Source organism: Nilaparvata lugens, chromosome 13 (genome assembly GCF_014356525.2).
Source record: "Nilaparvata lugens isolate BPH chromosome 13, ASM1435652v1, whole genome shotgun sequence".
NCBI lineage: Eukaryota > Metazoa > Arthropoda > Insecta > Hemiptera > Delphacidae > Nilaparvata > Nilaparvata lugens.
Window position 1 is genome coordinate 22182201 of NC_052516.1, and position 14468 is coordinate 22196668.

Here is a 14468-nt window from a genome sequence, read left to right on the forward strand (position 1 = left end):
TGGTTGTGATCGTATCTGGTATAGTTTCCTCTTCCTCATACGAATTAGTTGAGCCATTTTACTATGAGCAAAAGGTGAAAAGCTGCTCCTAGACTAGACTCACCTTTTTTGAAGCATTTGCTTCATGAGTTAAGCAAATGCACTAGTTTATTCATACAATTTTGAGAAAATGCTCAACTTTATTCATAACAATGGGGTATTGTTTGTTCAAACTTTTAAAACGTTTGTCCTTTGTGAATGTCGAACGAACATTTTCAAAGAGTGGATCCATCTTTGGGTTGTTGACTTTGTGTTATTTTTTAATATAAAAATTGGAAAAAAATATAACAACGCTCAATTATGATAATAATTACCTACCTTTTCAGCATTAATACTCGACCCAGTGATAACATAGGCGAGAATACTCATGAATACAGCCAGTCTTGAATGGAAAATTATGAATGATAACAACAGGGCTCTCACGTAAGATGTTTTGCGTATTTCGTTCAGTTCTTTCCTAAAACAAAACACAGAATAAGAGTTTTCACTTTTTCCTAACGTTTCTACTTTTATTCGAATATAATAGGCAGGTTTAACAATCAATAATTACGTTTTAATTTTATTTCGCATTAATATAATTATAATGAAAATGCAAATTAATAGATCATATTAGGTACCCTTTTAATATTAATTTAATTATTTTTTAAAATTCCTATTGTTCATACAAGAAGCTCTAAATCACAAATTGAACAACGAATATTATACATTTTTAACGCGTTTCAATGGCGTTTTGTAACGAAATCAATGCCGTGAAAGCCAATGAAGGCCGTATAACAGGCTAAAAAACGTTTCCTGGTGATATTTTTCAAATTTTATGAATTTGTATACTATTAAGTTATCAAAATGAAAAAGTTTTCACAGGAAAATTTTTTTCCGATGGTTACTTTTTGAGATATGAGAGCCTAAAGTTTAAATTTGTGGGACAGATAATTTCAAATTCGGTAAGAGATTAATCGAAAAAAAACCCTGTGAAAACTTTTTTATTTTGATCACTTGATAGACAAATCGAAAAACTATCACAAGTGAAAAGTTTTTTTAGCCTGTTGCACAGCCTTACGAATCTGACTATAATGCGATGGCATCATTCAACCGCGGTTAGATTTAATACATGTTTGTACAACTGGCAGTTGATGTAATAACTTGCTTCATTCAAATGGTCTACTATGCACTACTCACACCCAGGACTATTTATATCCAAGTCGAAATTTCGAACAAAAGACCTCCATGACCAGGTGAATCTATCAACCACTCGCTGGCCCGACGAACTTCGTACCGCCAAATAGGTTAATGCGTCTCATGACAATCTTTAACTGGTTGCACACCAGAGGAGGCGCGATGCGGCATTTTGCATCCAGGTCCAAATTGAGCTTATTGGTTTGAATGGAAGAACTCACACAGACTGAATCGGGCATGGCGTGGAACGGTGTGATAATAAGGCAATCTCCATAGGATCAATACTTTTGTGTCAGCAAGCCGCGCCTCCTAAGGTGTGCTTAGCCTTAGCTTGATCTGATGCACTATGTTTTTATGATAATTATCCAACAATCAATATTTACATTTATATCTCAATATGTAGTTCATATATGCTTAGTTAGTTGTGCAGCAGTTATTTTTAGTTATAGTTGAATGTAACTTGCTGGGAATTGGATGGTATAATATACCTTGGTGTGTTATATATCTTGGTGTGTTACCTTGGATGGTATATATAATTATCTCCTTGCTGCTGATTTTCCCGTGCATATTCTAAATTTACAGCATTTCGAGTGTACGACCAGGTTTGGACGTCGTTGTACCGCGGCATAATTAAGAATTAAAATTTTGTGAATCAGTAGAAAGAGGATTGAAAAATCTGGTGTGGCGCACTCACACAAATTTCCTTGCCGTTATGAAAATTGATCACCTGACGCTAGTGTTCCCGCGCATCACAAGTCTACTATTCAAAGATTTGAGCCAGCTGGTGACAGGGCAATAACGCTGGAGACACACATGAGGTCTGCTATCTCTTCATAGTGAATGATTTAATAGAATCAACAATAATTTGCAATTGAATAATCACATTTTCTCAAATTTAAAGCTTATTTTCAATTTTAGGTAAAAATGTTACTGAACATTAATTGTAGAGATTTCCATGCTCAATCTACTCCACTTGATTTTTTTTGTTTCAATTGTATCTGAAGCCTGATAATTGGGAATCCAACTGCAGTGCTGGGGCGGAGCTCCTGAAATTTTTACAGATATGGGACTTGTGGCAGTTGATAGAGCTTATCGATGACTATTTCAGGTATGAATTTGATCAAAATCGTTGGAGCCGTTTTCGAGAAAATCACGAAAAACCCTGTTTTTGACAACATTTTCGCCATTTTAGCCGCCATCTTGAATTGCATTTGATCGAGATTGTTCGTGTCGGATCCTTATAGTGAAAGGACCTTAAGTTCCAAATTTCAAGTCATTCCGTTAATTGGGAGATGAGATATCGTGTACACAGACGCACATACACTCATACACACACATACTGGAACAAGGTAGCATACGTAGAATACAATATCGTATGGGTCTTCGAAAGCCAGTTACATGCACGTTGATTTTTGTACGATTGTTTTTTGCCATCCTTATGAATTCGAATAAGTGCAACTTGTCAAACATCATCTGTTTGATCTAATAGAATTTTATAAGGACGGTAAAAAATCGATGTGTATGTAACTGGCTTTTACTAAACAGGCTTCACGAATTACAATACGATAATAGGATAGTTGATACAATACATGGTTTTAATTCAGATTCATTCATTGATAGAAATAAAAGGAGATTCCGGTGTCGATAGCATCGAAGTCGCCAGGCTGGTCTGGATCATTTATGAATTTCTCAGTATGCAGTATCCACTCAGCAGCTCTTATACAAACACAAACATTAGTTTCGTTTTACTTGGAATAGTAAGACATTATTCATTATGTCCATTATTACAATAGATCAATTCAGATCCAGTTAGCTGTTAGAGTAATATAATGTAATTACATTCTATACTCACTGTTCAGATCAGCACAATGTTTATAGCCTACTGTATGCAGTGAGTATAGAATGTTACATTCTATACTCACTGACTGCATATTTATACTGTGTAATAGATTTTATTGATTGTTGCAAAGATTTTAAGTCAATGATTCAACAGGAAATCCATGGTAATATTCAACGATTTCAACCTAATGAATTAGATTGTTGTATGACAAAATTGAAATCCCGACAACGTAAATAATTCAGTGAAGTTAACTGTACAAGGTTACTTTTTCTCGTATTTTATTGAGTGATAATGGGAGATGATTTCTGATTCCATATTTGGATTCAACCTTTTGAAGTTTGAAACTTTCAAAGCTGGAATTTTTTTTTAAACTAGAACTTTTAGGGCCGTTTTCCGAGCTCAGGATTTAGCTAAGTCCCAGACTCTAAACAGCAATAGTCAGAAAATTGGCTTTCCAAAAGGTCAGCTTTTATAATAGAAGTCTTAGTTTTTTTTTCTCATTTCTATAATTGGAAACGTTTTTCAATAGTTATGAGACTTGAAAGAGCGAAAAATGGAAGAAAAGAGTCCATTGTAACTCCCAGGTATTTCTGTGACTGTTTCTTGTGAACTGTGTATGAAGTGTTATTCCGTTGGTTTCTGATTATTATCTTATCTCCTGTTGGCTGTCCATGTTGAGTCACTGAAAAGGTCAGAAAAAAGGTTTTCTCATAGTTTAATGTGAACAGATTTCCATTCAACCATTGAGACACCCTCTGTAGTCCAATCTCAGTTTCTCTCCAGAAGTTTTATTTTGTTATAACATTTAATCAATGTTAAAAATCAATAGGCTTCTTCCTCATAATTACCAAGATCAAAAGCTCACTTATGTTAAAAAACTCAGTTCATGCTTGAATTTGTAGTCCATATGATGATTTATCCAGTTTCGTGATAATCTTTCCATTTGATAAAGATATTTCTCAACTATTTTTAAATTATTATTTTTTCATTCAAGAATATTATAATTCCTTCAGCATTATTCAGTTCATTTAATAATTTCTCATTTTATTTTCAGTCACCTGTTAAATTCGTTTTTCAAATGTGAAAATATTGATACTGATGGGCACGCATCATAAAAAATATCGGGGCACCGAGCTTCGCTCGTTATTAATTCATAAAACTATTGATGAACAGAACACAATTCTTTAAAATGATTGGTGAAGGACTAACAGGCACAGCACAAAACTGTTTTTTCCTCGAATTTTGATTTATACACTATAAATAGTCCAGAGAGTAGGTTATTTTCCATAAACTTGATTCCAGGTTCATTTCTCAGTCCAAACATTTGAAAACAAAAAAGTTCTTAGTCTATTTAGATTGTTTTAAAACCAAATTGACTAACAAAATAACACTCACTAATAACTTGAAATTGTCAAATAATCATTAACTTTGTAAATTATGATATACTCTAGTTTAGAATGATTATCATGTCATTTCATAAAATCAGATTATTTTGATCAAGTTGATTAAAATTTCTAGATGAAATTTCTCGCTGATTGATTACACAGCTGGAAATTATTTTGTTTCTCTCCCACACACGCATCTTATGTTTCGACAGACGACGAAATTATCATCTGTTTTTCCAAGAATGAATAATTATTATCCTTTTTATGTCTTTCAGCGAGTTTTCCCAGGGATTAGCCCTAGTGCAATCGAATTTTTATATCATAAACCTACTATGTTCCAAATTTCGTGAAAATCGTTAGAGCCGTTTTCGAGATCCGTTGAACATGAATGACCTTATAAATAGCCAGTTAGCCAGATATGAAAATAAACAGATCAAAATTTATATATTCAGAAATAGCTCGCTTAATATGAAAGGATATGGAAATCCTGCCTTATAGAAATATACACAGCTAGACATCTGTGTAATGCATGCAATGAATAATCCACTTGTCAGCGGATTGATTATGAATAATTCTATAGTCTGATTAATCCTATCTTCAAAGTTGATGATTTATATAGTGATATCAGAGTATGGAGGAATTCCTTTTCTTCTCATTTATTATCCTTAAAATGCAAAATTTTAAAAAACCTTGTGTATACATCGACGCGCAGTTGAAAAAGGAGTATTCCTGCCAAATCTCATATGATTCTATCAACGCGTTCGGCCGTAATCGCGTTACATACAGACAGACAAAAGCCAATCGAGTTGAAACATAGACCTCACTACGTTTGGTCAATGAATAGCGCATTAGCATTTTTCTCATTTTATCTCAATCAGTGTCGTCGGTATGCTCTTCAGCCTACCCGCAAGTGGCACTAGATTATACCTGGTTCCAGACAATTAATGCATTATCAATGATTCTCAAATGACATAATTGGAAATGATAGTCTATCATATCCAATCTCTCCTTGGAACCAATCCTTTAATTGAGAAACAGACTCTATTCTGGCCTGGATTGAATCAAGGGTTTGAAATGCCAAGTAATAAACCTAAACTGCCTGACAGGTATTTAATATATAATACAATATTCCACTTACAGTTTTCCTACCAATTCTACTACTGATCATTTAACATTCAAATAAACATTCCAAGTATGGATATAGGCTAATTAGTACTGGGATTCGAGAAAGTACACGTTTCACAGTGCCTCCCAACTGTAAATTCCGATGTGGTCCTCGACATTATTGCTTGTAGGTGAGGGAGTACATAGAAACATTTTTTTGGGAACCCCTGGTCTACATTGCGTTTTCGCTATTTGTGCTTATTTAAAAAAATAGAGATTCCGGAACTGCTATACCATGAGCTTCCTGATAGTGATAGAGTACCGTACTCCATTTTATGTTGCATTGTTGAGAAACTTTCAGCTACCCAAATTAGATTATTTAATAATATGAACTGGAAGGACTCACTACTCACACAACTCTGATTCCTCATTCTTTATCTTATCCAAGATACCCTATCCTATCAACCCTCCCTATCTGAGAAGTACACCTTTTCCAACTGTATTTGAGAAAGTATTAATTGAGAATAGTCATTAGTATTGAGAAAACGTCAGATGTAAATGAGAATAGTCAATTGCATTTGAGAAGTCATCACTTGTAGTTGAGAATAGTGAATTTTATCTGAGAAAGTATCATTTTAACTTGAGAACAATAATTGAATAGAATAGAACAGAACTTTATTTGCACTTCTTTCAACATTACAGAAAATGAAAATAATACCTCCAATTCAATTCAAACTCAACTAAATTTCACAAATAAATTGAACAAGCATTCTTTTCATCATAAATAAAAGTTCTTTAGGCTTAGCCGAGGCCGTCAGCCGAGTAGATAGATTTCTTTATCATACATTATACCAATATTGAATAATTATTATTGTTCTTGTGATTACATAATTCACTCAATAATTATTTCTCCCTATCATTCCTATCCAATTCCTCCTTCTTCTCATACCTAACTAATTTCTCGTAATTATCATAACTAAACATTGTAACTCAACTTTTAAAAAGCAATTCACACTCTTAAATTCACCCTCTTAAGGGACCTTGTATGCGTCAATGTGGCTGGACTTATAAAATATACAAACAACATAATTATTAACTTCACGAACAAAAAACCAAAACTTTGAAATTTAAATAGAGTCACCTCTTACTTTGTACTCTACAAAAATAAAATTGAATTAAAATACAGTCAACTTTCAATTAATTCATCAGTAATCTAAAAAAGAGAAATAATATACAGAAACAAAAGAGAGAAAGAATAAATAAGTAAAACAAAACCTCTTAAAAATCTTAGAATAATCAATCAATTAAGTCATCTGCATAGATCAAAGCACTACTTAATAATACATAAAGTCTTGCGGCTTCTCATGTTTATGATAAAATACTACTTTTATAGCTAATAACTCTAATAATAATCCTAAAAAGACTTTTCCACTTAACATTAAAATGTACATTTCACAATATGCATAACAAGATATCAATAACAATAAAGAGGAAATGACTCTTATCGATTATAACTCCTAAAAATTGAATTCTTTATCAATTCTCGCCTGTATTCCACTGCCTCCCTCAATATCCTACTAGACTCGTCCAAAATTTTCCATTCAGATACTCAATTACTGTCTCTCTCTCTAGCATCGCCCCTCTCAGATATTTCTTTCTTATTTCACCCAAAATTGAACATTTACCGATGAAATGATAAGCATCTTCCGTTTCTCGGCTATTGCACATAGAACAGATACCTATCCCCTCATCTCTTGCGGTGCGTGATTGAGCGATAATAGCCCAGAGGAGGCCCTTGAAAATCATCGAGGTAACATTCCGTTTGGACTCATCATTCATGTAATTTCTCGTTCCATCGTCAATTTTTACATCTGCGTAGATTCTGTGAAACTGTGACCGCTCTCTTCTCTCTAGCCACTTACTTTTAACTTTAGCTTTTATCTTCTCCATTACCCTCTCCCACGTTGCTTCCACCCCCTCCTGAAATTTGCTGCTTGCCAGTTGTCCGCTGTTATCGGCAATTCAATATCAAACTCACTTAATATCCGTCTCCATTCAGAATACCAACCACACTTTTATCTTAAACAATGCCTTGCGATCAATGTTCGATATCGGTCGCCAGGTATCTCAAAAGAATTCAATACATATTTTATATGAACGCTCAAAGTATACAACCACAAAATTTCCTTTCCTGTCACTAAGTATACTATATAATTTGGCGTATTACACGGTAGTCCAAATATTTTCTTGACAAACAACCTCAGAAATTTTTCTAGTTCTTCTCTCTCCGCATATCCCAATACCTGTGCTGCATATGTTACAACTGCTTTACTTATCGAATCAAAAATTCTTCATTTCATTGACAGAGGTGCTTCATCATTCAAAATGAGTCTTCGCCATACACTATTAATCCCAAATCTGGCAGCTGTTATCTTACATTTAAAATGTGCGGTTAGGGCAAGTCTTGATGAAAAAACAACTCGCAGGTATCTGTACTCATTCACTGTTTCAATAACTTCATTTCCATAGTACCACTTCTCTCATTCTCCCAATCGTCCTCCTCTTCTGAAAACTACAATCTTGGATTTAGCCATGTTCACTGTGAGATTCCACCTTATGCAATATCCCTTTAACTTATTTATCATTGACTGCAGATGTCGAGGATTCTCAGACAACAATACCACGTCATCACAATATAACAGCGAATTTATCAGCCTCTGCCCAACATAATATACCTCCACCAATAACATCACTCAAATCATTCAAAAATAGTGTGAATAGCAACGGGGAGAATACGCATCCCTGTTTTAATCCATTTCTGGTTTCAAAGTATTCTGTTAAGTTACCCTCCACGCCATGCCATACAGGAGACTTCGTATTTCTATATAGACTCCTCAACATCGCAATAAATTTAGTCGACACTCCCAATTCACTCAGTTTAAAAAATAAAGCCTCTCTGTCCACACTATCGTAGCCCAAAAAGAAACAGTACAACTTCTTTGTAGGTCTATTCAACGTTTTCATTACTATATTGAATAGAACAAAAATATTATCAGTAGCCGAATAACCTCTCCGAAAGCCACACTGATTCTCTTTAATAATCTTTTCTCTTTCCTCCCACAACTGCAACCTTCTCAGTAAAATAAATGAAAATACTTTAGCGACAGCATTTATAAAAGATATGGCTCTATAATTATTCACTTCATTAGTATCACCTTTTTTATGCAATGGAAATATAATTGAACGTGGAAACCCTGTTGGTATCTGTCCACCTCTGACGATGGCATTGGAAAAAGTCAAAATAATCTCTTTGTAATTTTTTGACGCATTCTTGTAAAACTCAGCAGGAACTCTGTTATCACCTGGAGCCTTATTGTTGCGCATTGTCTTGAAGGCACTTTCCAATTCATTCATATCTATGTCTTTGTCAAGAGTTTGATCTTCAACATTCCTCGCCGCATAATATGTGACTACCCCGCAAACTGATCCAAACACTCGTCTGAAGTGTTCAACCCAATCCTCAGCACTCACAGTTCCCGAAATCTTGAACTCTCTACACTTGAATTTCTTTATCAGAGCCCACAAATCACTGGAATCCTTGACTCTTCTGAATTGTTCTTTTATATCGCTGTAATACGTTTGCCTTTTACTCTTACATAGCAGTTTGTATTCCTTTACTACCTTCATATAATTTTCTCTCACCTGCTCCGAATTTGATTTTCTAAACACATTCAATAGGCTGAACACTCGCTTTCTCATAACCGCACACTCTTTGTCGAACCACTTTTCTCTCCATCCTTCTCTCTTTCTATCAGGTTGGGGCACATAATTTGCAGCTCTATATACAAGATTATTTAATACTTCATAAGTCTCTTCACTACTCTCGGGAAGACCATTTATTTCTCTACAAGCATTGGTGAGTTTAGATATATATTCATTCTTCCTCGCTTCCTTCCATTTCAACTTCGGTAAGAGTGGTAAAATTGTGCTCTCTCTTTCTAGAGTATCAACCGTGATTAGCGTAGCTTCAATTGGGAAATGATCAGATAAAAATTCTGGCACAATAGAAAATTTTCCAACTATTTGCGCTAATTCGACAGCCATGCAACATAGATCTATTACGGAAGCCCCTCTGCCTATAAAAGTAAAGTCTCCCAACCTATCTCCACTTATCCTTCTATTCATAATGATGAAATTAAAAACCTCACAGAACTCCAATATTTTCTTACCTTTCATATTAATCACCTCATCCTTTGACTCTTGCTTATTACTCAGTGCATTTCCCAATTCTATTACATCTGTTAATTCCGACATGTCCTGTCCATTTCCTATTCTACCGTTAAAATCTCCAATTAAAATCATATTATTTCTATTATGCTCTTGCACTATCATAAACTCCCATAATGTATTGAATTCTCTCTCCCATTCCATGTCTCCTCCACCACTCAGGTAAATTGGAACTATATAATATTCATCCCGTTGTCCTGCATTCATGTGAATAACTTTCCTCTCAAGCGCATCGATTACCTTACAAAAACTCTCTATTCTTTTACTAATTTCTATTAACTTTCCTCCCTTTGCTCTACCTCAGTTTGATTCTCCAACTGCGAATTCCCAGTATAAATTGTAATCTGGAAAACAGTTTTCAAAATACAATTGCTTTCCTCTTTCAACAAACGTCTCCAATAGTACAAAAACATCATAATTACAAATAAAATTATATACTTGAACAATCTTACCACTTAATCCAGCCACATTGTACGCTACTATACTCAACTGTCCCTTCTCACACGGACTGACGGCGTTATCTCAGCGGTTGCGGTCTTCGTCCTCGCCGCCTCGCTCCTCCTCATCACACATGCTCCCGCTCACGGCCCGCATCACACTCTCATCGAACATGCTCCCGATCTTCTGCAGCCCATCCTCTCCCTCCGAGACCAGTCCATTCTCCTCATCCAGCGTGAAAACCCGACTATTCATGATTAAACGATCCACTTCAACCGATACTCTCCTCTCACTCCCGGAACTTGTTTCTTCAACTCGCCAAGCACCCGGAAAAGCTTTGATCGTCGTTTTCTTGTGTCGAAAGCAAAGTCTTTATGAATCACAAACTGTGTACCCTTCAGCTTCCTACTGTTTCTCGTGATGAAATGGATGTCCTGATCGTCCGGAAAATGCGCAATGATTGGCCCGTTATCTATTTTCTTGCCCAATGCATGTGCTCGATTAACCCAGGTACCTGCTCGTGCCCCCAAATGACTCACACAAAAGTCTTTGACAGTTCTCACGTAATCCACTGTTGCACATTCATATTTCAGCCCGCGAAAAATTATATTGTTCCTTCTCGATCTATTTTCAAAATTTTCCATCTTCCTGATTATGAGATTATTCTGAATTTTTTGAGCAACAATTTGATTTCTTAACTGTTAATTCTCGACAGAGAGTTTATTCACTTTTTCAATTAGACCATTTAAATCCATCTTTGTAGCTAGCAGCGCGAGTTTTTCATCCATAGCCTTACTAAACCGCTTTTCAAAACGGTCAAATAGTGATTCAATAAAGTCTGAGTTCACATTACCGGAAGCTTTAACACTTGGGTCTGGAGCACGCTTTTTCTGTTCCATCTCTTCGAGCTCAGGCGAACTTTTAGCACGAGGACTCTTCTTAGCACTATCGTCCGGTGAAAAGTATTGTTAGATACTGTTCTTATTCATTCAGCTTCGAATATTTCGATTCACTTGAGAACAATTTCACAAATAAAAAACAAATTGATAATTCAATTTATTACGAAAGAACTTTTAGCTCTAGGTCTCTTTTTAGCACTACCGTCTGGTGGATACTGTTTTTATTAATTTAAACTTTGAATATTTCGATTCACTTGAAAACAATTTCACAAATAAATAACAAATTGATAATTCAATTCATTACGAAAGAACGTTTTAGGTTAAACATGCACTAAATGAACCGATTAAGCACGAACCGTCCGGAAACTTGAGATAAGAGAGCAAAACAATTCTGCGACCGCTCCGTTCAACAGCTCACTATCAACTCCTAATTTGAGAACATACGATTTGAAATCGAAAAGTTGTCAGTTGTAATTGGGGAATGATTTTAAAAAACCAATACTTTTATTTTCCATAACTGTACTCATAAAAAATAATATGATAATATATTTTATATTCAAATGAAACGTTTAGTTTTTAGATAAAAAATATTTTTGAGCCCCAAAATCCATTGGAGAGTTACCGAATTGCTTGATCAAGAGATTCAATTGATTGATGATAAAGTTCAATTGCGCCGTGAACATAGAGAATTTGATCTTCATCAAGTTCAAATGTTTGGAGACAAAAGTCGTGTTGCCAATACATACATAGAAATGATTCTCATTAATCATTCGTGAACAGTACAGGGGAAATAATTGAGGAGTTGGGTGGAAAAACGACCTGAGTCAAAAAAGTTTTGTGTAAATTGAGTTTGAAATATTTAGTACACATCTTCATTATTTCATCAGAATGCAATATTCTTGCAAGTATTTGAACTTTATTGATCTTTTTATACTATTTTCAATGCTATTATTCATAATTAGCCAGTAATCCAAGGCTAACTGATAATAATTGATATAAGGTGTGTTGTCTCAGGTCGTTTTTCCATAACCCTGGTTGTTACATGTTCAGAGGTTCAATAAAATGATGAAAAACCCGTATCAAGAGTAGTGATAATGATAATATATTGCTCATGATATTGGATAATTAATAAGTAGGTAATAAAGATCTAAAAAATGTCATTTAGAAGTGAACAATTGAAGATGATATTTTCTTCTTGAACACGTTTCTTCCCATAATCAAGACTCTGGAATGTTACATGGTACTGTTCTGATTTTCGGGAAATTCATACACCCAATGCTTTCAGCATCGGATTCTTCTTCAGGAGCGTCTTCTTCATTATTTTCATCATCTAGAGGATAATTGGTTCCCTGGATGTATTAATGATCTTCTCATACCATTCATTTGGTAGAGAGTTAGTTGGGAGGATATTTTTAATATTCTTTCCGAAGAATGGACATTGATATGTCCAAAGCTCCGCCAATTTATGTAGATGCATTACAATATAATCTTGTATAGTTATTCCAAATTGCTTTTTCCATATCATATACAGTTCAATAATTATTTTCTTAGTCTATATTATGTAAATTCATCTATAATTTTGCTGTATTGTAAGCTATTGTATATGAGTGTATAAGCCAGTATATACTGTAATCTACATAAGTACAAGTAATCTACAAAGTACTCAATCAATCAATCAATCAATCAATCAGCTTCTTCTTTTGTAAGAAAACAAAATAAGGATTTCACTGGCTGCTGGCTCACAGCTTGTCAGCTGAATAATTTCAGGTTTGCCACACAAACAAAAAATTTTCACAACTCAATCATTTTTCAAGATACAACAACATTTTATGTACCAATCTGTTCAGAATTCAATGGCGGATAGAATGAAGCGTGTTGCGGAAAAACGACACGAGTGGCCTCGGGTCGTTTTTCTACCCAGCTCCTCAATTTCACAATTGAAAATAATAATTTCACACATACAAAGCCTATGGAATACTGTGTACGTAGTACAGTATCCTTTCCTGCTCAAATCAAACCTGTACTGTAGGCTACAGAAGAGTCACGACATGTCAATTGGAAAATTTTCTCATTTTCAAATGTCTGCTCATGATATGATATCTTCTCATTTACATTTGACGATTTCTCAAATACAATTCACTACTCTCAATTACATGTGTGATGACTTCCTAAATACAATTGACTATTCTCATTTAGGCTACATCTGACATTCTCTCAATTACAAGTGACTATTCTCAAATACAATTGATACTTTCTCAAATTAACTTTTTACTTTCTCAAATAAAATTGGAAAAGGTGTTGTGACTACTTTTTTTTTGAGCAGGGTATGATTACTAAATCTATTCTCCGGAACAACGTCTTTTCACAAAAAGTGAGCATGCCGTACACAAGTAAAATATTCAATCCAAGGTTTACAAGAGAGTTTTTGCAAGGATTGACAGACACAGAAGAAAATGTCAATATGGAGAGAAACTAAGAGACAAATTTCATTTTATCATAGGCTATCCTGATCTTGAGATACAATGTTAGTTTAGCAAAGTTTGAGGCATCCGCTTCTCTAAAACAGTAAGTGAATTCTCAGTGAAGCCTGTTCAAGAATATAAACTTACTGACGTGCTATTCTTGAATCTTAACAAGCCTCTCATTCGCATCATTCTAGCAATAACCCAAATTCAATGCGGAAAATTCTCGGGAAATTGTGTTACCAAGTCACCATTGATTGTGATGAACCTAATTTGGCGTTGAATTGTAGAGGATTTTATTCTCTTGGAAACAGTTCTGGATTTTTTCACTATGAAAGGTTTTTGAGTTATATGGAGAAAAAAACAGGTATTTTTAACACTGTAAGGTTAGCAAAGGGTATTTTTTGTGAAGAATCATTTTCAGACTATTTGTACCAAATAACTAAAAAATCAGTACCACAATACATTCTGGCAGCATGTTTCCTCGCTCCCTTCTCATGTCTCAAGTGAATGAACAGAAAAATAAACTATGAATTCGCTAAGCTGTGACTCAATGAGTCTGAACGAAAAAGGAGATAAGTTGCTGATTCATAAATTCACGGCAAGCCCCATAGCAAACCAGTTACTTCGAACAGTGAAGGAGACAATGGAGATATGCAGGGATATGCAAGTACCCCGCATTGTATGCTCAATCCGTAAATGAGTTTTGTGTAAGTGTGTATTAGCGATCGTAGCACAACGTGGTGGCAATTTTGGAAACTGGAGTGTATCCCAATTAGGTGGAGTACTAACAAAATGGGGAGATTTTTTTTTATTACGTTTTTACATGGTTTTAAGCATG

At 34.8% G+C, this 14468-nt stretch overlaps 1 protein-coding gene across 1 annotated transcript in view; it reads right to left on the reverse strand.

The window, feature by feature from the left end:
* The window catches only part of LOC111050522 (multidrug resistance-associated protein 4-like), a 148826-nt gene that overhangs the window by 50212 nt on the left and 84146 nt on the right, over nucleotides 1-14468 (reverse strand). Inside the window, exon 8 of the mRNA XM_039440393.1 lies at nucleotides 358-496. Within this exon, the coding sequence (XP_039296327.1) occupies nucleotides 358-496 (139 nt within the window). The remainder of the gene's footprint in view (nucleotides 1-357; nucleotides 497-14468) is intronic.